The 21,193-nt window shown below is 45.0% G+C and overlaps 1 protein-coding gene across 4 annotated transcripts in view; it reads right to left on the reverse strand.

The window, feature by feature from the left end:
* fam171a2a (family with sequence similarity 171 member A2a) overlaps positions 1 to 21,193 on the reverse strand; it is a 305,765-nt gene that overhangs the window by 21,097 nt on the left and 263,475 nt on the right. For 3 of the 4 annotated variants that reach the window (XM_068013226.1, XM_068013231.1, XM_068013230.1), the window contains one exon: positions 3,233 to 3,349. The exons of the other annotated variant lie outside the window; for it this stretch is intronic. In XM_068013226.1, the coding sequence (XP_067869327.1) occupies positions 3,233 to 3,349 (117 nt within the window). The remainder of the gene's footprint in view (positions 1 to 3,232; positions 3,350 to 21,193) is intronic. 4 annotated transcript variants of the gene reach the window in all.

Raw genomic sequence — 21,193 nt, forward strand, 5'->3', positions numbered from 1 at the left:
AAAGAGATGGGGGGAACCCCACCTTGGCCTTTTCGAGTCCCCCTCGCGCTATCTTCTGTTGATCAGGTACTTAAGTGCCCTACGCCAGGATCACCATCCCTTTAAAGACGGGAATCCTGCCTCCAGGAGCTGCCAGCCAATCACAGGGAGCAGTGGCCACTGTTGGCACTACAGAGACCTTATACCCAGGCCCAGCGCTGGAACCACAGACCAGGTCAGTGAGGTGGGGTCACCGGGGCCAGTCTGGGAGGCCCCAGCGAGGGTGGGAGTATGGGAAGTCCCAGGGGAGGGGGTGACCATGGAGGTGGAGGTTTTGCCGGCTGGGGTCATCCAGGGGCCAAAGATTGCCCATGGAGGAGGGACCCAGCCGCCAAACCCACAGGGATGGCACTTCGTATTACAAGGCGCCCTCCCCGAGTGGTGGAGGCCACCCCCCACCCACTCCCAGCCCCTGGCTAAATCCCAGTATTAGGCCACCTCAGGGCCTCAATTGGCCTCTGGGCAGGAAGGCCATCATTAGCCTATCCTGCCCTGGGCAAAATCGCTTGGTGACGGGCCCTCAACCAACACCGCCCCCCCTCCCCTTGCAATTCTATGGGCAACCCCCAGCTCCAAAACATCTCAGGGGGGCCCATAAAATCCAGCCCAGGGTCTCAGTTACACATTTCACCTGAAAGATGTCACCTCCAACAGTGCAGCACACCCTCAATGCTGCAATGACAATGAAATGCACTGTCATGTCCTCCTGCATGTGACATAACAGTGATGAATATAATTGATGCTTTCTCTGGCTCCCCAAACAATAGAAGGTATTTTTTGTTTATATAGATGTGGTGCTCTTTATGAGACAGTGATGCTCATTCTTTTTCTCAGTTGGCACTGCTTTTCAAAGCTTGATAAGCTGCTTCCCTATTGCACCTTTAGGGCAACCAGAAAAATTAAACAGAATGGATTCGGCTCTAACCGTGTGGGAGCAACTCAGTCCCCCAACAGTCTGCTGAAGTTGACACCAATCTTAGAACAACACATCCACAAAGTATACTCTTTGGGGCTTTACCTTTCAACAATAGTTGCAGATAGAGAGAGACACGTGGCAGGGGTTTGGAAATGAATTCAGTTTAATCCCAAAGAAAGGGAAGCCAGCACATGCTAGTACTGAGTGCTGCAAATATTCTGCCTGACCAGAATACCAACATCGGAATTATCCCTGCTCAATGTGGCTGAGGAAGACTATTCAGCCCATCATGGTTTGTTCATCCAGAAAGGCCTTACAGTGCCTGCCTCACTCCCCCAACCCACACCATTCACTTGTGTTTTGGAAGAAGTAACCCAGGTGGGCCCCCCAACAGCATGTTTGTCCACATATTGGTCCAAAGAAAGAAAAGGGCTTGATTTATAATGCGGCCTCCACGAGCTCAGGACATCCCAAATTACTTGCATAGTCAATGAGGTACTTCTGAATTGTAATCACTGAAGTAAAGTAAGCTCTCAAAAGCCACTTGGGAAAGATCTGAACTACAATCTATGTTTCATAGCAATGCAGGTGAAGTGGGGGATAGATGCAGAATGGAATGCACTGTTTCGATACCTATGCATTGATCTCCACTCTTCAGTCCTAGTTTTCATCAATGATTGGACAACACAGGAATTTAGGCTATTCAGCATCTCGAGGCTGTTCTGCCATTCAATTAGAGCAATACTGATCTGTATCTTAACTCCATAACCCATAATCTCCTTTCTTAACAAAAATCTATCAATCTCAGTTTTGAAATTTTCAATTGACTCCTAGTCTCAACAGCTTTTTGGGGGAAAAAGGTTCAAGATTTCCACAACCCTGTGTGTGAAGACGTGCTTCCTATCATCACCACTGAATGGTCTAGATATAATTTTAGGATTCTGTCCCCTTGGTCTGGACTCCATCTGGTAAGCTACCAGAGGTGAGAAGTAAGCAAGAGTCTATGATTCCTCTTATTAATGCATATATCCTTACTGTTGTAGATTTACATTTCACACAAAGTACAGCACACTAGAATTGCACTGTATGTATTTTATATGATATTAAATACCTGCTGCACCTTGGCCTGGCTTTATGTATGTAATTCATAAAGATTATGAAGGATTACAAGGTAAATTGCTTGGTGAGATAATAACAAGAGGACACAAATTGAAGATGGGCACAAAAAGAATTGAAGGCAAATTAGAAAAAATATCTTTACACAGACGATAGTTAGAGTGTAGAATTCTGTGCCACAAATTGTTGTGGAGGTAGGGTCCAACTTTAGTTCTGAAGAAGGGTCACTGACCTGAAACATTAACTCTGCTTCTCGCTCCACAGATGCTGCCAGATCTGCTGAGTATTTCCAGCATTTCTTGTTTTTATTATATTGCAGTAAAGTTGGCAAGTAACTAATTTATTTTTTAAATATATATATTCTGCGACACTGTATTCATTTACTTGACAGTGCCAGCCATGGCTCAGTGGGTAGTATTGTTACCTCTCAGTCAGACTTGAGGACAAAATCTAGGCTGACACTCCAGTGCAGTTCTGAGGGAGCACAGCACTGTCAGATGTTAAACCAAGGCTCCATCCGTTTTCTAAAGTGGACGTAAAAGATCCCATGGCACTATTTTGAAGAACAGGGGAGATCTCCCTGTGCCCGCGCCAGTATTTATCCATCAACTAACATCACTAAGAACAGATTATCCAGCCAGTATCACACTGCTGTTTGAGAGAGCTTGCTGTGCACAAATTGGCTGCTGGGGTTCCAACAGTGACTACACTTCAAAAAATACAACATAAGCTGCTTGGGATGCTTTGAGGTTGTGAAAGGTGCTATATAAATGCAAGTCTTTCTTTCCTATTAAGCCCAAAACTTCTGCAAAGCAGGTTTTTGATTTATTTTTGCCTGATGTCTGAGTGACCTTGTGTACATCTGACTCATTTTTTTTTAATGCTCCCACGCTCCAGTAAACTTATCCCTGATGAATGAAGCAGGAGGTCGTACTGTTCCCTTTCAGATCATGGGCGCACAACTCAGGAATCAAACACTTGTTAAATAAATTCACAGGACGCACCGCGTTTTAAATGCAAATAGAATTCCGTATAATGATCGGGTTCAACAGCAGGAACTACTCAGAAATCAATACCTGGTTCTTGATCTGCTCACTAAAGGATCAATTTCAGTGTTTCTGTTCATTAAAAGCAGGATTTCGACAAACTCACCCAGCTTACCTTGGGTTAACGGAAACATGGCTGCAGCCCAGTAGCCTAGCTGCGGAGCGACGTATGACCAGGTAAGCTGGCTCCTGTCGTTCTTAATCACCCCTGTTCCACTTCGGACCCAGGCCCCTGAAAAACAGGTGGTTGAAAAGCGGTCACTTTCACTGCACTTCACAGCTGGTTGCACAGCAAGTCTCCAACAGCCAAAATGTTTCTTCCCACCCCTCTGTTCAGCCCCCGAACCATAATCAGGAGTCGTTTAAGAAATTTGCTGTCGTGTGACTTTGATTTACAGAAGAGCACTGCATGTTTAGAAAAGATGACTGCCCTTGGAGAAAATGCTAAATTTTCCCAAGTTTTTTTTTCTCTCTCAGCGGCTGATCTGCACGATTGATGCTCTTGTGACTCTGGATTTATTAAGCCTATTAACAATTTGAAGTTTGTACAAGGAAAGCACAGCATACTGGAAAAAAGGGAAGGGAAAGGGGTCCAGGGAATGCAGTGATTAAATAAAAGACGACAAAATTCTGAGGTCCCATACCTTTATGCTGCAGAAAACACTGATGCAGAATTTACAAGACAGAAACAGGCCATTCGGCCCACAGATCTTTACTGGTGTTTATGTTCCATATGAGCCTCCTCCCATCTTCATCTTGCCTGATCTCTATATCCTTCTATTACTTTCTCCCTCGTGTACTTATCTAGCTTCCCTTTAAATGCTTATATGGTGCTCACCTCAACTAGTCCATGTGGTAGCAAATTCCACATTCCCATTTTTCTCTGAGTAAAGAAGTCTCTCCTAAGTTACTTACTGAATTTATTAATGACTATCTTATATTTATGGCCCCTGGTTTTGAACTCTGCCCACTAGTCAAAGCATCTCTACATCTACCCTCTTGAATCCCTTCATAATATTAAAGCCCTCTATCAGGTCACTCTCAGCCTTGTGTTTTCTAGAGAAAAGAGCCCCAGACTGTTCAAACCCAACAGTTATAACCTGTCAGTTCTGATCTCATCTTTGTAAATCATTTTACATAAGAACATGAGAAGTAGGAGCAGGATTAGACCATGTGACACCATGAGCCTGCGCCATCATTCAACAAGATCGTGGCTGAACCTCTACATCAACTCCACTTTCCCGCCCTATCCTCATATCCATTGAATTCCTTAGTGCCTGAAAATCTATCAATCTCAGTCTCATCGACTAAGCATCCACAGATCTCTGGGGTAGGAAATTCCAAAGATTCGCATCCCTCTGAATGGAAATATTTCTCCTCATCTCCTCATCTCAGGCACAGTGGCGCAGTGGTTAGCACTGCAACCTCACAGCTCCAGGGACCCGGGTTTGATTCTGGGTACTGCCTGTGTGGAGTTTGCAAGTTCTCCCTGTGTCTGGGTGGGTTTTCTCCAGGTGCTCCGGTTTCCTCCCACAAGCCAAAAGACTTGCAGGTTGGTAGGTAAATTGGCCATTATAAATTGTCACTAGTATAGGTAGGTGGTAGGGAAATATAGGGACAGATGGGGATGTTTGGTAGGAATATGGGATTAGTGTAGGATTAGTATAAATGGGTGGTTGCTGGTTGGCACAGACTCGGTGGGCCGAAGGGCCTGTTTCAGTGCTGTATCTCTAATCTAATCTAATCTAATCTAAATGGCTGAGCCCTTATCCTCACATTATGACCCCTAATTTTAGGCTCTCCAGCCAGGGGACTAGCCTCTCAGCATCTACCCTGTCAAGCCCTCTGAGCATTTTACACATTTCAATGAGATTGCCCCTCATTCTTCTGAACTCCAGAGAATATAGGCCAATTCTACTCCATCGCTCCTCATAGAACGGCCCTCTCATCCCAAGATTAAATCTTTATTGTACCCCTTCTGAGGCAAGTATATCCTTCCTTAAATTAAGGCACCGAAACTTTACACAATACTCCATGGCGTCACCAAAGTCCTATGTTATTGCAGCAAGACTTCCTCACTCTTCTACTCCAACCCCTTTGCTGAGCCTACGTATTAACTTTCTATGATTTGTGTGCAAGGACCCCAAATCCCTTTGAATATGAGCATTTCCTAGCCTCTAAACTTATAAAAAAAATATACCGCTTTTCCACTCTTCCTACCAAAATGGATAATTTCACACTTCTCCACATTATACTCCATCTGCCACTTTCTTGCCCAATCACTTAACTGGGTCTTTATCCCTTTGCAGGCTCTTTGCATCCTCCTCACAGTTTACTGTCCCACCTAGCTTTGTATCATTAGCAAACTTGGATATGTTACACTTGCATAGATATCTTCATCCCAAAAATGATCTGATTATTCTGACTCTCTTTTTCTGTCCGTTAACCAATCCTCAATGCATGCTATTACTCACAATCCCATGAGCCCCGAATCTCATGTAACAACCTCTTGTGTGGCACCTGATAGAATGCCTTCTGAAAATCCAAATATTCTACAGTCACAGGTTCCCCCGTATCTACTGGACTAGTTACAACCCCCAAAAAAAACTCTAATAGCTTCGTCACACAATTTCTATTTCACAAAACAGTGCTGACTCTGCCAAATCATATTGTAATTTGCCAAGTGTCTTATCTCATCCTTAATAGATTCTAGCATTTTCCCTACTACAGATGTCAGGCTAACTGGCCTATGGTTCCTTATTTGCTCTCTCCCTCCTTTCTCTAACAGTGGGGTTATATTTGTTATCTTCCAATCTATGGGAATTCTGGAAGATTAAAACCAATGCATCCAATATTTCTACAGGCAACTCTTTTTAAAACCCTAGAATGTAGGCCATCAGGGGAATTTGTTGGCTTTTAGTGCCATTTATTTCTCCAGTATTTTTCCTTTACTCATATTAATTACTTTAAGTTCCTCACTCTCATTAAACCCTTGGTTCACCACAATTTCCAGTTTGTTGTGTCTTCTACAGTGAAGACAGATACAAAGTGCTTGTTTAATATCTCTGTCATTTCCTTATTAATCTGCCTCTAAGGGACCAATGTTTACTTTTGATAATCACTTCCTTTTCACAAACTTGTAAAAGCTCTTAGAATCTGCTTTTATATTTCTTGCTAGTTTACTCTGATATTCTATTTTCTCCCTCTCTACCTATTTCTTGGTCATCCTTTGCTGATTTTAAAACTCTCCCAATCCTCAGCTTTACTATTCTTGTTGGCCTTTTTGGCAACATTGCAAGCCTCTTCTTTTGGTGCTGTCATCTATACAATTTTACAGCTGGGGTCAGGGATTGAACCTGCAGGAAGATCATCAGCTTCAATCCCTGGCCTATGTTGTGTTGGGCGAGTGTGGGAAGAGGCAGTTCCTACTCCTCATTGCTATCTGTTAACATGGAGCATACATGCACAATGCTGATTACACCAGCTGTAAAATTAAATAAATAGGTGATAGCACCAATGTGTAATCGAACCAGCTGTATCGAGTCATACAACAATGAGAAGGAAAATAAAGGTTATGGAAGCAAAACTCTGTTGCCTGTCTCCTAACTTGCACTGTCCCATTCATCCATCACAGCTGTGCTTGCTGATCTACATTTGCTCCCAGTCTTGCAATGCATCAATTTTAAAATTCGGACAGCCCACTTCTACCTCCTTCCCAAAATCCACAAACGGGACTGTCCCAGCAGACCCATTGTGTCAGCCTGCTCCTGCCCCACTGAACTTATTTCTTCCTATCTTGACTCCATCTTTTCTCCGCTGGTCCAGTCTCTTCCCACCTACATCTGTGACTCTTCTGATGCCCTACGTCATTTTGACAATTTCCAGTTTCCTGGTCCCAATCGCCTCCTCTTCACTATGGACGTCCAATCGCTCTACACCTCCATCCCCCACCAGGATGGTTTGAGGGCTCGCCGCTTCTTCCTGGAACAGAGGCCCAACCAGTTCCCATCCACCACCACCCTCCTCCGCCTGGCTGAACTTGTTCTCACACTGAACAACTTCTCCTTCAACTCCATGCACTTCCTTCAAGTAAAAGGTGTCGCTATGGGCACCCGCATGGGTCCTAGTTATGCCTGTCTTTTTGTGGGATATGTCGAGCATTCTTTATTCCAGTCCTACTCAGGCCCCCTGCCCCAACTCTTTTTCCGGTGCCGTTTCCTGCTCCCGCCCCGAACTGGAAAACATTATCAACTTTGCTTCCAATTTCCACGCTTCTCTCACCTTTACATGGTACATCTCTGACACTTCCCTTCCCTTCCTCGAATTCTCTGTCTCCATCTCTGGGGATAGGTTTTCTACTAATATCCATTATAAGCCCACCAACTCCCACAGCTACCTCGACTACAGTTCTTCACACCCTAACTCCTGTAAGGACTCCATTCCATTCTCCCAGTTTCTCCATCTAGGACGCGTCTGCTCTGATGATGCTACCTTCCATGACGGTGCTTCTGGTATGATCTTTTTCCTCAACCGAGGATTCCCCCCCCACTGTTGTTGACAGGGCCCTCAACCGTGTCCGGCCCATTTCCCGTACCTCTGCCCTCAACCCTTCCCCTCCCTCCCAGAACCATGACAGGGTTCCCCTTGTCCTCACTTTCCACCCCATCAGCCTCCATATCCAAAGGATCATCCTCCGCCATTTCCGCCACCTCCAGCGTGATGCCACTACCAAACGCATCTTCCCCTCCCTTCCTCTGTCAGCATTCCGAAGGGATCGTTCCCTCCGCGACACCCTGGACCACTCCTCCATTACCCCCACCACCTTGTCCCCGTCCCATGGCACCTTCCCCTGCAATCGCAGGAGGTGTAATACCTGCCCATTTACCTCCTCTCTCATTATCCCAGGCCCCAAACACTCCTTTCAGGTGAAGTAGCGATTTACTTGTACTTCTTTCAATGTAGTGTACTGTATTCGCTGCTCACAATGTGGTCTCCTCTACATTGGGGAGACCAAGCGCAGACTGGGTGACCGCTTTGCGGAACACCTCCGCTCAGACTGCAAGCAGGACCCTGAGCTTCCGGTTGCTTGCCATTTCACCACTCCCCCCTGCTCTCATGCTCACATCTCTGTCCTGGGATTGCTGCAGTGTTCCAGTGAACAACAACACAAGCTCGAGGAACAGCATCTCATCTACCGATTAGGCACACTACAACCTGCCAGACTGAACATTGAGTTCAATAATTTCAGAGCATGACAGCCACCACCCCCCACCATTTTACTTTCATTTTTAGTTGTTTTTTCTTTTTTTACATATTTTACAATCTTTTTTTTTGCATTTATTTCACTTCATATTAGTTTGTTCAGTTGGCTTACCCATTGTTTTTTTTCATGTTTGCACTTGCTGCTGCTCAATATTCAGTCCGTTAACACCTTTTCTGTACTAATGCTTTGTCTTTCAACACACCATTAACATATTGTTTGCCTTTGCTCCATGACCTTTTGGTCAGCTATGTGGCCTTGTCCAATCTACACCTTCTCCTTTGTTATCTCTTGCCCCACCCCCACCTCACTTACTTATAACTTGTGACATTTTTAATATTTGTCAGTTCCGAAGAAGGGTCACTGACCCGAAACGTTAACTCTGCTTCTCTTTCCACAGATGCTGCCAGACTTGCTGAGTGGTTCCAGCATTTCTTGTTTTTATTTCAGATTTCCAGCATCCGCAGTATTTTGCTTTTATTTCAAATCCATTAATGTCCTCACCTCTCCCTGTTCCTTCCTCCAGCCTTCCAACCCTCCGACATCTCTCTTCTCCCCCATTCTGGCTTCTTGCATGTCCCTGATTTTCATTGCTTCAGCTGCTTATGCCCTAAGCTCTGGACTTCTCTTCCTAAATCTTTCCCCCACTGTACCTCGCTCTCCTTCTTTAAGAGGAGCATTAAAATCTATCTTTTGACCAAGCTTGCTCATTTGCCCCAATATCTTATTTGCCCTGGTGTCACATTTTGTCTTATAATGCTCCTGTGAAGTGCCTTGAGACATTTTATTATGTTAAAGGCACTATTGTTATGAAAGTGATTGTTTTAAAAAAAATATTTTTAAAGGAATTTATAGTTAAACTAAATAAATATTGGATCAATTTTTTTTTAAAAGAGAGCCAACAAGGGGGTACTGAAGGAACTGGATTGGCAACAATGTTACTGGTTGTCACATGACTCAAGTTAAAGATAGAACAGAAACCCTGGCAACAGGGGCAGAGAATTGACAAGCATCCCTTGATTGGACAAGTCCAGTAGCAGCTGCGCGCACCTGGGATGGACAGAAAACTCACAAGCTTTTTGGTTGTGGGACAATGTGTGTTTTACCTTCTGGAGTGAGAAGCTGATAAAGTCAAGTCTGCTGAAGAAGTGTAAAAAGGAGGGACCACAACCAATGCTTTCCAGCATCTCTGAAGGACCCTGAGAAGTCCACTGTGTCACTTCATCTCGTTACCAGTCTTAGAAGAAAGCCTGCTAAATTACTTTTCAACGCCACTCAAAAAGAACTGTTCTAAAAGATCTCAGTGACCTGTCTACGTGTACAAAGAACAAAGAACAGTACAGCACAGGAACAAGCCATTCAGCCCTGCACTGATCTTGATGCCTGTCTAAACTAAAACCTTCTGCACTTCTGGGGACCATATCCCTCTATTCCCATTCTATTCATGTATTTGTCAAGATGCCTCTTAAACGTCGCTATCGTACCTGCTTCCACCACCTCCCCCGGCAGCAAGTACCAGGCACTCACCACCTTCTGTGTAAAAAACTTGCCCCGCACATCCCCTCTAAACTTTGCCCCTCACACTTTAAACCTATGTCCCCTAGTAACTGACTCTTCCACCCTGGGAAAAAGCTTCTGACTAGCCACTCTGTCCATGCCACTCATAACTTTGTAAACCTCTATCATGTCGCCCCTCCACCTCCGTCGTTCCAGTGAAAACAATCCGAGTTTATCCAACCTCTCCTCATTGCTAATGCCCTCCAGACCAGGCAACATCCTAGTAAACCTCTTCTGTACCCTCTCCAAAGCCTCCATGTCCTTCTGGTAGTGTGGCAACCAGAATTGCACGCAATATACTAAGTATGGCCTAACTAAAGTTCTGTACAGCTGCAGCATGACTTGCCAATTTTAATACTCTATGCCCCGACCGATGAAGGCAAGCATGCCGTATGCCTTCTTGACTACCTTATCCACCTGCGTTGCCACTTTCAGTGACCTGTGTACCTGTACGTCCAGATCTCTCTGCCTGTCAATACTCCTAAGAGTTCTGCCATTTACTGTATACTTCCCACCTGTATTAGATCTTCCAAAATGCATTACCTCACATTTGTCCGGATTAAACTCCATCTGCCATTTCTCCGCCCAAGTCTCTAACCGATCTATATCCTGCTGTATCCTCTGACGATCCTCATCACTATCTGCAACTCCACCAACCTTTGTGTCGTCCGGAAACCTACTAATCAGACCAGCTACATTTTCCTCCAAATCATTTATATATACTACAAACAGCAAAGGTCCCAGCACTGATCCCTGCAGAACACCACTAGTCACAGCCCTCCATTCAGAAAAACACCCTTCCACTGCTACCCTCTGTCTTCTATGACCGAGCCAGTTCTATATCCATCTTGCCAGCTCACCTCTGATCCCGTGTGACTTCACCTTTTGTACCAGTCTGCCATGAGAGACCTTGTGAAAGGCTTTACTGAAGTCCATATAGACAACATCCACTGCCCTTCCTTCATCAATCATCTTCATCACTTCCTCAAAAAACTCAATCAAGTTAGTGTGTACTCAGAAGTTAGACTGTATAACAGTTTTGGAACAACATATCTCATATTCTGTTTTCTTCAAAAATAAGCAATTAATCCGCCCAAGTTTTTTTGTCTGTAACAGAGCTCGGAATTTTTTTAAAAATCCCTTTTTTTGGTTAACATGTATGCGTGAGTGAGTGTGAGGGGCGAAGGTAAAAAAAAAAGGGAACTTTATAATTTAATGTTGGGACTTTAAAATTTAAAAGTTTGTGCTTATGCTTTACTTGATTACTTGTTAAGACTTGTTCTATAATAAACTGTTAATTTTGTGGTTCATTAAAGAAACCTGGTTAGTGTGTTCTATTCCGGGAAAAATAAAGTATATGATTGCCTGTATCAGTAAGTGAGAAAATGTAAATTACACGTTGTGACCTGTGGAGAAGTGGGACTAGAATAAATAGCGCACTCCTTCTGCCTCAGTCATAACACGATATAAATGCAAGTTGTTGTTGTAAATAGCAAGAGATATAATGGTGAGATTTATGGATAGTTTCTATCGTGTTATAGATAAAGGGATAGAGCAGCAATCAGCCTTCTGGGGGTTACAGCTGTGGATATAGAGGCGGCAGATGAACGTGCAGGAGAGAAGCTGGTAACTGTACATAAAGATAGAGGAGTCAGCGGCAGAGGTGGGTTTCGCTGTATCCTCTGGCTACTGTGACAGTAGGCCTGATTTTCTGAATCTGTGTTCCACGGTGCTTCATCTGTCAATGCTTGGAGCAGGAAATCCCCCTCCCCCTTCAATAATATAGAGACCATGTATGCCAATTGCTCTCCCCGTGGGAGAGGCTCTGGGCACATTTGGAATAATCAACCTCACTATCGAAGGGACTAGAAGAAACTGAGCAAGAGTCTGGCTTGAGCGAACAAGCAAACAGAGTGCAAGGCAAGGAGGAGAGCAGTACCTTACACAGTAAGCTGGCAGGAGGTACAGATATCCAAATGGGGACAAGAGTGTCAGAAACATACAGCAAACCATTTAAAGACACCAAGTGTGCCTGTAGTAACAGGCATTTGCTGAGAAAAAAGTTACATTTTGATAAAGTGGAAGAATCCTTTCAGACAACATTTTCTGGTTTTCATTAAACTGTACTGAACGGAATGCCTAATAATCCGAGCCACTGCTTTATTACAGTGACTGAAGAAGTTATATTCTGTTTTTTATTATAAAATTCTGGGAGTTCTGCCAGTGTTTTGCGATCACATTCCAGACTTTATTTTCAGTGGCCTTGTTAATAAATCACTATTTTGTGTTAAAAGACATCAAATAGATGTAAAAATATTTGTTTTTTTTGGGGGTGGGCGGTGGGTGGTGAGGGGATAGATATTGACTTTGTGCCATAGGTAGAACACGTGATAGCAAATTGGAGAGATGGAAAATGGGCTACCGACTCGCTAGCAACATCGCACAAAGTCAAGTTCTGGCCTATCACAATGGTGTCAAGGATAAAAGCCGTGCTGCACTTTACGCACTATTATATTTTAGTGGTGGTTTCTGGAGTGGCTAAGAGCAGACTCCGTGCATTGTTTATTTCAGTTACACTTTAGTCGTAACTGCTGTGTTAGATTACCTTCCTCTGTGTCCATCCACTTTTATTCTATTACCCAATAAACATCTGTGTTGTTCCTGTTAATGTGAACAATTTGCTGCTCAAATGCTACACTATCAGCTGTTTACAACCCAATTTACACCTTCTGTACAACCCGTTGAAACAGCTGTGCTATTTTTATGATTTATTATTTATTTATTTAAGTGGCTCTCTAGCAGAGCAAGACTACACCTTCTTCTGGCAGGGCAGGGATCCTGAAGAACCAAGACAGCATGGAGTGGGCTTCGCCATCAGAAACTCCTTGCTCAGCATGATAGAGCCTCCCTCAAATGGCTCGGAACGCATACTGTCCATCTGACTGCTCACCACCTCTGGTCCAGTACACCTACTCAGCATCTATGCTCCAACACTCTGCTCCACACCTGAAGCTAAAGACCAGTTCTATGAACAACTCCATAACATCATTAGCAGCATCCCCAACACCGAACACCTATTCCTGCTGGGGGACTTTAATGCCAGGGTTGGGGCCGACCATGACTCATGGCCCTCCTGCCTTGGGCGCTATGGCGTTGGAAGGATGAATGAGAACGGGCAGAGACTGCTTGAGTTGTGTACCTATCATAACCTCTGCATCACCAACTCGTTCTTTCACACTAAACCCTGTCACCAGGTTTCATGGAGGCACCCAAGATCGCGTCGTTGGCACCAGCTGGACCTCATTGTCACAAGGCGAGCCGCCTTAAACAGTGTTCAAATCACACGCAGCTTCCACAGTGCGGACTGCGACACCGACCACTCCCTGGTGTGCAGCAAGGTTAGACTCAGACCCAAGAAGTTGCATCATTCCAAGCAGAAGGGCCACCCGCGCCACGAGCAGAATTTCTCACCCACAGCTGTTACAAAAATTTCTAAATTCACTTGTAACAGCCCTTCAAAACACTCCCACAGGGGATGCTGAGACCAAGTGGGCCCACATCAGAGACGCCATCTATGAGTCAGCTTTGACCACCTACGGCAAAAGTGCGAAGAGAAATGCAGACTGGTTTCAATCTCATAATGAAGAGCTGGAACCTGTCATAGCCGCTAAGCGCATTGCACTGTTGAACTACAAGAAAGCCCCCAGCGATTTAACATCTGCAGCACTTAAAGCAGCCAGAAGTACTGCACAAAGAACAGCTAGGCGTTGCGCAAATGACTACTGGCAACACCTATGCAGTCATATTCAGCTGGCCTCAGACACCGGAAACATCAGAGGAATGTATGATGGCATGAAGAGAGCTCTTGGGCCAACCATCAAGAAGATCGCCCCCCTCAAATCTAAATCGGGGGACATAATCACTGACCAACGCAAACAGATGGACCGCTGGGTTGAGCACTACCTAGAACTGTACTCCAGGGAGAATGCTGTCACAGAGACTGCCCTCAATACAGCCCAGCCTCTACCAGTCATGGATGAGCTGGACATACAGCCAACCAAATCGGAACTCAGTGATGCCATTGATTCTCTAGCCAGCGGAAAAGCCCCTGGGAAGGACAGCATTACCCCTGAAATAATCAAGAGTGCCAAGCCTGCTATACTCTCAGCACTACATGAACTGCTATGCCTGTGCTGGGACGAGGGAGCAGTACCCCAGGACATGCGCGATGCCAATATCATCACCCTCTATAATAACAAAGGTGACCGCGGTGACTGCAACACCTACCGTGGAATCTCCCTGCTCAGCATAGTGGGGAAAGCCTTTGCTCGAGTCGCTCTGAACAGGCTCCAGAAGCTGGCCGAGCGCGTCTACCCTGAGGCACAGTGTGGCTTTCGTGCAGAGAGATCGACCATTGACATGCTGTTCTCCCTTCGTCAGATACAGGAGAAATGCCGTGAACAACAGATGCCCCTCTACATTGCTTTCATTGATCTCACCAAAGCCTTTGACCTCGTCAGCAGACGTGGTCTCTTCAGACTACTAGAAAAGATCGGATGTCCACCAAAGCTACTAAGTATCATCACCTCATTCTATGACAATATGAAAGGCACAATTCAACATGGTGGCTCCTCATCAGAGCCCTTTCCTATCCTGAGTGGTGTGAAACAGGGCTGTGTTCTCGCACCCACACTTTTTGGGATTTTCTTCTCCCTGCTGCTTTCACATGCGTTCAAATCCTCTGAAGAAGGAATTTTCCTCCACACAAGATCAGGGGGCAGGTTGTTCAACCTTGCCCGTCTAAGAGCGAAGTCCAAAGTACGGAAAGTCCTCATCAGAGAACTCCTCTTTGCTGACGATGCTGCTTTAACATCTCACACTGAAGAGTGCCTGCAGAGTCTCATCGACAGGTTTGCGGCTGCCTGCAATGAATTTGGCCTAACCATCAGCCTCAAGAAAACGAACATCATGGGACAGGACGTCAGAAATGCTCCATCCATCAATATTGGCGACCACGCTCTGGAAGTGGTTCAAGAGTTCACCTACCTAGGCTCAACTATCACCAGTAACCTGTCTCTAGATGCAGAAATCAACAAGCGCATGGGTAAGGCTTCCACTGCTATGTCCAGACTGGCCAAGAGAGTGTGGGAAAATGGCGCACTGACACGGAACACAAAAGTCCGAGTGTATCAGGCCTGTGTCCTCAGTACCTTGCTCTACGGCAGCGAGGCCTGGACAACGTGTGCCAGCCAAGAGCGACGTCTCAATTCATTCCATCTTCGCTGCCTTCGGAGAATACTTGGCATCAGGTGGCAGGACTATATCTCCAACACAGAAGTCCTTGAAGCGGCCAACACCCCCAGCTTATACACACTACTGAGTCAGCGGCGCTTGAGATGGCTTGGCCATGTGAGCCGCATGGAAGATGGCAGGATCCCCAAAGACACACTGTACAGCGAGCTCGCCACTGGTATCAGACCCACCGGCCGTCCATGTCTCCGCTATAAAGACGTCTGCAAATGCGACATGAAATCGTGTGACATTGATCACAAGTTGTGGGAGTCAGTTGCCAGCATTCGCCAGAGCTGGCGGGCAGCCATAAAGACAGGGCTAAATTGTGGCGAGTCGAAGAGACTTAGTAGTTGGCAGGTAAAAAGACAGAGGCGCAAGGGGAGAGCCAACTGTGCAACAGCCCCGACAAACAAATTTCTCTGCAGCACCTGTGGAAGAGCCTGTCACTCCAGAATTGGCCTTGTAGCCACTCCAGGCGCTGTTTCACAAACCACTGACCACCTCCAGGCGCGTATCCATTGTCTCTCGAGATAAGGAGGCCCAAAAGATTTAGAGATACAGCACTGAAACAGGCCCTTTGGCCCACCGAGTCTGTGCCGACCAAGAACCACCCCTTTATACTAACCCTACAGTAATTCCATATTCCCTACCACCTATCTACACTAGGGGCAATTTACAATGGACAATTTACCTTTCACCGGCAAGTCTTGAAGTCTTTATACTTTCTTGCCCCCTTCCAACCTAACCCCACCTCCACCCCCACCCCTCCTCCTGCAGGTACTGACCCTTACTGGGGAGCAGATCAACTGGCCTCCAGTCTCTCACCCAAGTGGTCATTTTTCACCTGCGAGCTTCAAGAGTCTCCTACCTAACTGAAGCGGAGCGGAGACAGTTGGGAGACGTGAGCGCCCTAAATACAGCCCAGGGATTGGAGCGCGGCCTTTCATACCTGGAGCATAGCAGAGGCAGTCACCCAGAGCCATTTCAGCTGCAGAGAAACTGTGTGAAAAAACAACAGTGACATCACAGAAAACTGGTAAGTTGATTGGCCAGTAAGGGTTTTGCATAAGGGACAGTGTGTTAATAGCTAAGTTAGGACACCAGAGTTAAGGTAGATCTATTAAAAGAATTAACACTTTAAAATAAATAAAACATAAATAAAGTAACGGTAAAATAATTCAAATAAATACCTAAAACACATATCTGTGTAACTAAAGTATAACTTTAGTTGTAGGAGGTACTAGCATTTAATAAGCACCGTAAATTCTACAATACATAGAAATTATTCCAAGTTAATTAAGAAAGTAATGAAAGTAAATTAACTAATAGCATAAGTAACAATGGCAGGACAGGTGTTGCAGCTGTGGTATGTGGGAGCTGTTGGATGCCAAGACAATCCAGGACAAGCATGTCTGCAGAAAGTGTAAGCAGCTGGAGGAATTCCGGATCAGGATTACTGATCTGGAAGCCAGGAAAGACTGGACAGACAGGGCTTATTTTCACTGGAGTTTAGAAGAGTGAGGGGAGACTTGATTGAAGTTTATAAAATCCTAAACGGTCTTGACAAGGTGGATGTGGAAAGGACGTTTCCTCTTGTTGGTGACTCCAGAACTAGGGGGCACTGTTTTAAAATTAGGGATTGCCCTTTTAGGACAGGGATGAGGAGAAATTTTTTCTCTGAGGGTTGTGCGACCTTGGAACTCTCTGCCTCTGAAGATGGTGGAGGCGGAGGTCATTGAATATTTTTAAAGCGGAGGTAGATAGATTCGTGTTAGCCAAGGGAATTAAGGGTTACCAGGGTAGATGGGAGTGTGGAATTTGAAACACAGAGAAATCAGCCATGATCTTATTGAATGGTGGAGTAAGCTCAAGGGGTCGAATGGCCGACTTCTGCTCCTAATTCGTATGTTCTCAGCCAGCTAATCAACTATGGACAGCATCACAACTGAGCCAAAACTCTGCGTTCATTCCAACATGGAGACAGAAGCACTTTCCAGTAGACAATCACTCAATAGTAATTGGGGAGGAGTGGGGGCCCTGGTTGATTTTCAGTTCTTCTCTTTTTAGCCTAGGGCTGCTGAACCAATTGTTGTCTTTCAATTGCTACCCCAACTGGGATGAGCTGTCTCAGTACAGAATGAAGATTAAATTTGGGACCTTCTGGTCTCTATTGCTTTGTTCTGCACTGACCAATATCTTTTCCAACAGAGCCATCAAGTGGAGCACTTCAATAAATAGGAACCTCTTCACAGTTCAGAAGATTCCCCAGCACCAGGAACTTGCACAACTGAAAACTCTTTGTGGTATTTTACTGTCAGTTGCTGACAAAAGAATAACACAATGGGGCAAACACAAGAAGACCCTTCTTATTATCAGGAACTTATTACTTTCTAACAATCGTACAACAAACCGATAAAGCGAGGACTCACTTTACAGCAAAAAGGTTTCTACAGACTGCGATTGAGGAAATAATTAATAACTGCTGGGAAAACTAACTGGCAAATTGGCCAATCAGTTATCCTCCTGAGTCACATCACTTCTAGATAATTCTAATCGTTACAAACACTATTGGCATTAGTCCATCTATAAGTGATACACTTACTTCACATTCAATCGCTAAAGGTTCAGGGAGTTCACTAATTAAATCTCATTTATTTATATACAATAACATGTTCGATCTCTGACTTCATCTCACTTTTGATAGGTTCATTTCTATTACTGTGCAAGTGCCTGCTTTGAGCTAAAAGTCTCTCTTGCAAGTTCTTTTTTCCTTCACTATTGCCAGTATCTATCCACAGCCACTCATTAAAATATAAAATATTAAAGTATACAATATAAAAACTACATGCCTCCTATCAGACACATCAACAGATAACACCGAACCCGACTACACACATCTCGGGCTGATTTTGTTCTCAACCCGACGTCAGGTTTCATTGCCGGGTGGGGCGGGGCGGAGAATCGGAGCGGCAGTGGCCAACATGGAGCCCAACGCCGGGATTGCCGGGCCCCATCTTCCCGGTGGCGGCAAGACACCGTGGCAGCACCTCCGCCATTCTGCGACGGGCGCCCACTTTACATATTTAAAATACCTCTCTGCATAAATTTAAATTTAATTCGACACAATCTTACCTTCAGTTTCCAATCCTGAGCTCGTCATGCAGCACTCATGCGCCTTCACTTTCCTGTCCAGGAGAGGCTGGCGCCGAGGTGGGGAAGGGGTCAACTCTGCATTATGTTGAACTGTTTGCAGGGCTGGCAGCCTTTTAAAAATGGTGCCAGCACCTGCTTCTGCATCAGGTGACGCTATGAACAGCGTTGCCAATGCCAGTCCCACCATGTGATGGCGTGGGGGCAGCTGCCGTCAATATGTTAAGTGGCCGCCCGCCGCTTAATCACGTCGGCACGCGTCCCTTGTGGGGCGGCTACCATTTTCTGCAACCGCCGCCACTCCCGGCAGCAGGACAACAAAATCCAGCCCCCAGTGCATGCCAGAGATACCAATTTATGCAAATTAAAATAAGAAGCGCTTAAAAATCATTGAATCGTAGAGTACAGAAGGAGGCATTTGGCCCATCATGCCTGTGCTGGTTCTTTGAAAGCTATTCAATCAATCCCATTCCCCTGCTTGTTCCCTACAACCCTGCAGATGTTTCCCCTTCAAATATTTACCTACAAACTTACTTGTGAGACAGCGTTCAGAAACATTTAAAAAGGCATGCAAACCAGAAATCTACTAGAAAATGCCTTTTGCAGTAAAATATTCCAAGGCTTTAAAAGGAGGTTGAGACACACTTAGCTGGAAGTGGAAAGATTTGGGGAAATGAGTCAAAAAAAGGTCAGTAAATTTAACCCAGCGCCTTACTGGGATTCTTTCACTTGTGCAAAAGTCACGTCGGGTAACTCTGGGTTTCTGAATTGTTTCACTGTTGGTGCAATGCTCCATAGAATCTCTACACTCTTTCTGTGTCCTAATTCATGTCTTGCTACTAAATCCTGTGTTCTTCTAATTTGGCAGTTGTATGCCATCTATCTACCCACTCACAGACTTGCAAGCCAGTCATGAAAATAAGCTTCTAACAATGGTCAGTAGCAGACATAAAAAGTTCAAGTTCTCAAACATCTCTCCCCAGTTCTGAAGCCAGTGCAGTCCTGCTTGCCTATATGAACACAGAATGATAGCTGATACCATGTATATGCCTCACTGACGCACATATACTATGGTGTTAACTGCTAAGCAGCAAAGTCGTAGCTAGGCTATCAGGTTAGAATTGTGCTTATCCTATGTTTGCGTGTACAACTATCAGAAGAAAGGGCAATCACAGAGTCTAAATGCGTAATTGGGTTACGCCAACCCGCCATTGTACTCCACTTGTTTTATAGGGCTCTGACTGGATTATAAGGATAAAGAGCAAAGTTTTCATAAATATTTACAATAATATTCTGGTAAAGTTTCTGATGCTGTATTCATTTGACAAGATAATTAAGGTGGTTTGTGTGAATCCAATTTAAAGCTGTGAATATTTCAATGATCCTCAAAATATATTTCACTAGACCTGAAGCAAACAATTCTGATTGTATGACGTGGTCATCACCTTGAGGAATGTGGGTGCTGGTGAATGCAGTCTTTCTTCAGGCTTTATAAATGCATACTGTCAACTTCAATGGGCAGACATTCATGGGCACAGGACACTCAAATGTCCGATATGCCCTGCTTGTGGGTGAGGCTCCCCACTGGTTATACAGACTTGTGTAAGACTACCTCTCCTCATCATAGTAATAGTATAGGCTATTCAGCCCCTCAAGCTGGTTGCAATATTCAGTTAGATCATGGCTGATCAGTATAGTGTAAGCGCAAAGTAAATTAGCAGGTCTGATGCAGAGTAAAGCTCCCTGTTGTCCTCCCTGCCTTTGGTACTCCTGTAACTATGTCACTATACCACATCCTGGTAAATACCAGCACATCCTCTTGCCCTCCACACCCCATGAAGAGGTTTGCTTCTTTCTTTACTACATTACAACAGTGATTACACTTCAAAAGTATTTAATTGGCTGTAAAGAGCTTTGGGACATCCTGAACTCCTGAAAGGTGCTCTGTAAATGTAAGTCTTTATTTTTGTATTGATTTAGAGAGGGCATATTGAACATCATACACTCATCATAATGACAGTACCATGCATCGACCTCTATACTGAGGAACTTTAGGCCCAGTACCCCTTCAGAGAGGGAATCTCCCCCTTTGCACCCTGTTTTAAAAATGCAAACAATCAAGACAACTTTGGATTTTAATTTTAAATATTTATCAACTAAATAAATAAAGGAAGCCCTAAAATTGCTGACCCCACCCCATCACCAGATATGACATTTCCAGCCTCAAGTTTGCAGTAACCCTGACTCCATCCCATACCCTGGCATCATGCTTATTTACAGAGAGGAGTAACAGCTGCGCTATTGCTGGTCTTTTAGCAGAGGGATGGAGGCGGTGGGAGTGCGCTGAAGCAGGCAGAGCAAGGGCCAGGGATTTAACAGTAACATCTTTCTACTGTGATATATGGCCGTCCATTCTGATCAACGAAAGCTAAGAAAATTAAATTATTCCCTCTTTCCCAGTCCTGTCCAATTCGCACTGCAATCGGACACTTTTAAAGCATTGGCATTTTGTAAAGGAACAAGTCACACTTCCACTAGGATCTGATGCAAGTGTGCACAGCACTGGGAGCAAGTCCAATCTCATCCAGTGATGTCTGCATGTGGTAGGGATTCAGGGTGAGGGACAGATGCAAAATGTGTTCCCCCCACCCTTCATTTCAGAATAATTGAAATATAAAATAAAAGGGGCAGGGATTCAGTTGAACTGGGCTTCCTGTCCACAATCCCTATTTATACTCCCATTAGGTTCCCCCTTCCCCCCCGCCCTCTCCACGCCACCCCCCCCCCCCCCCCCCCCACCCCCCACACCCTGCCCAC

The sequence above is a fragment of the Heterodontus francisci genome, chromosome 33, assembly GCF_036365525.1.
Source record: "Heterodontus francisci isolate sHetFra1 chromosome 33, sHetFra1.hap1, whole genome shotgun sequence".
NCBI lineage: Eukaryota > Metazoa > Chordata > Chondrichthyes > Heterodontiformes > Heterodontidae > Heterodontus > Heterodontus francisci.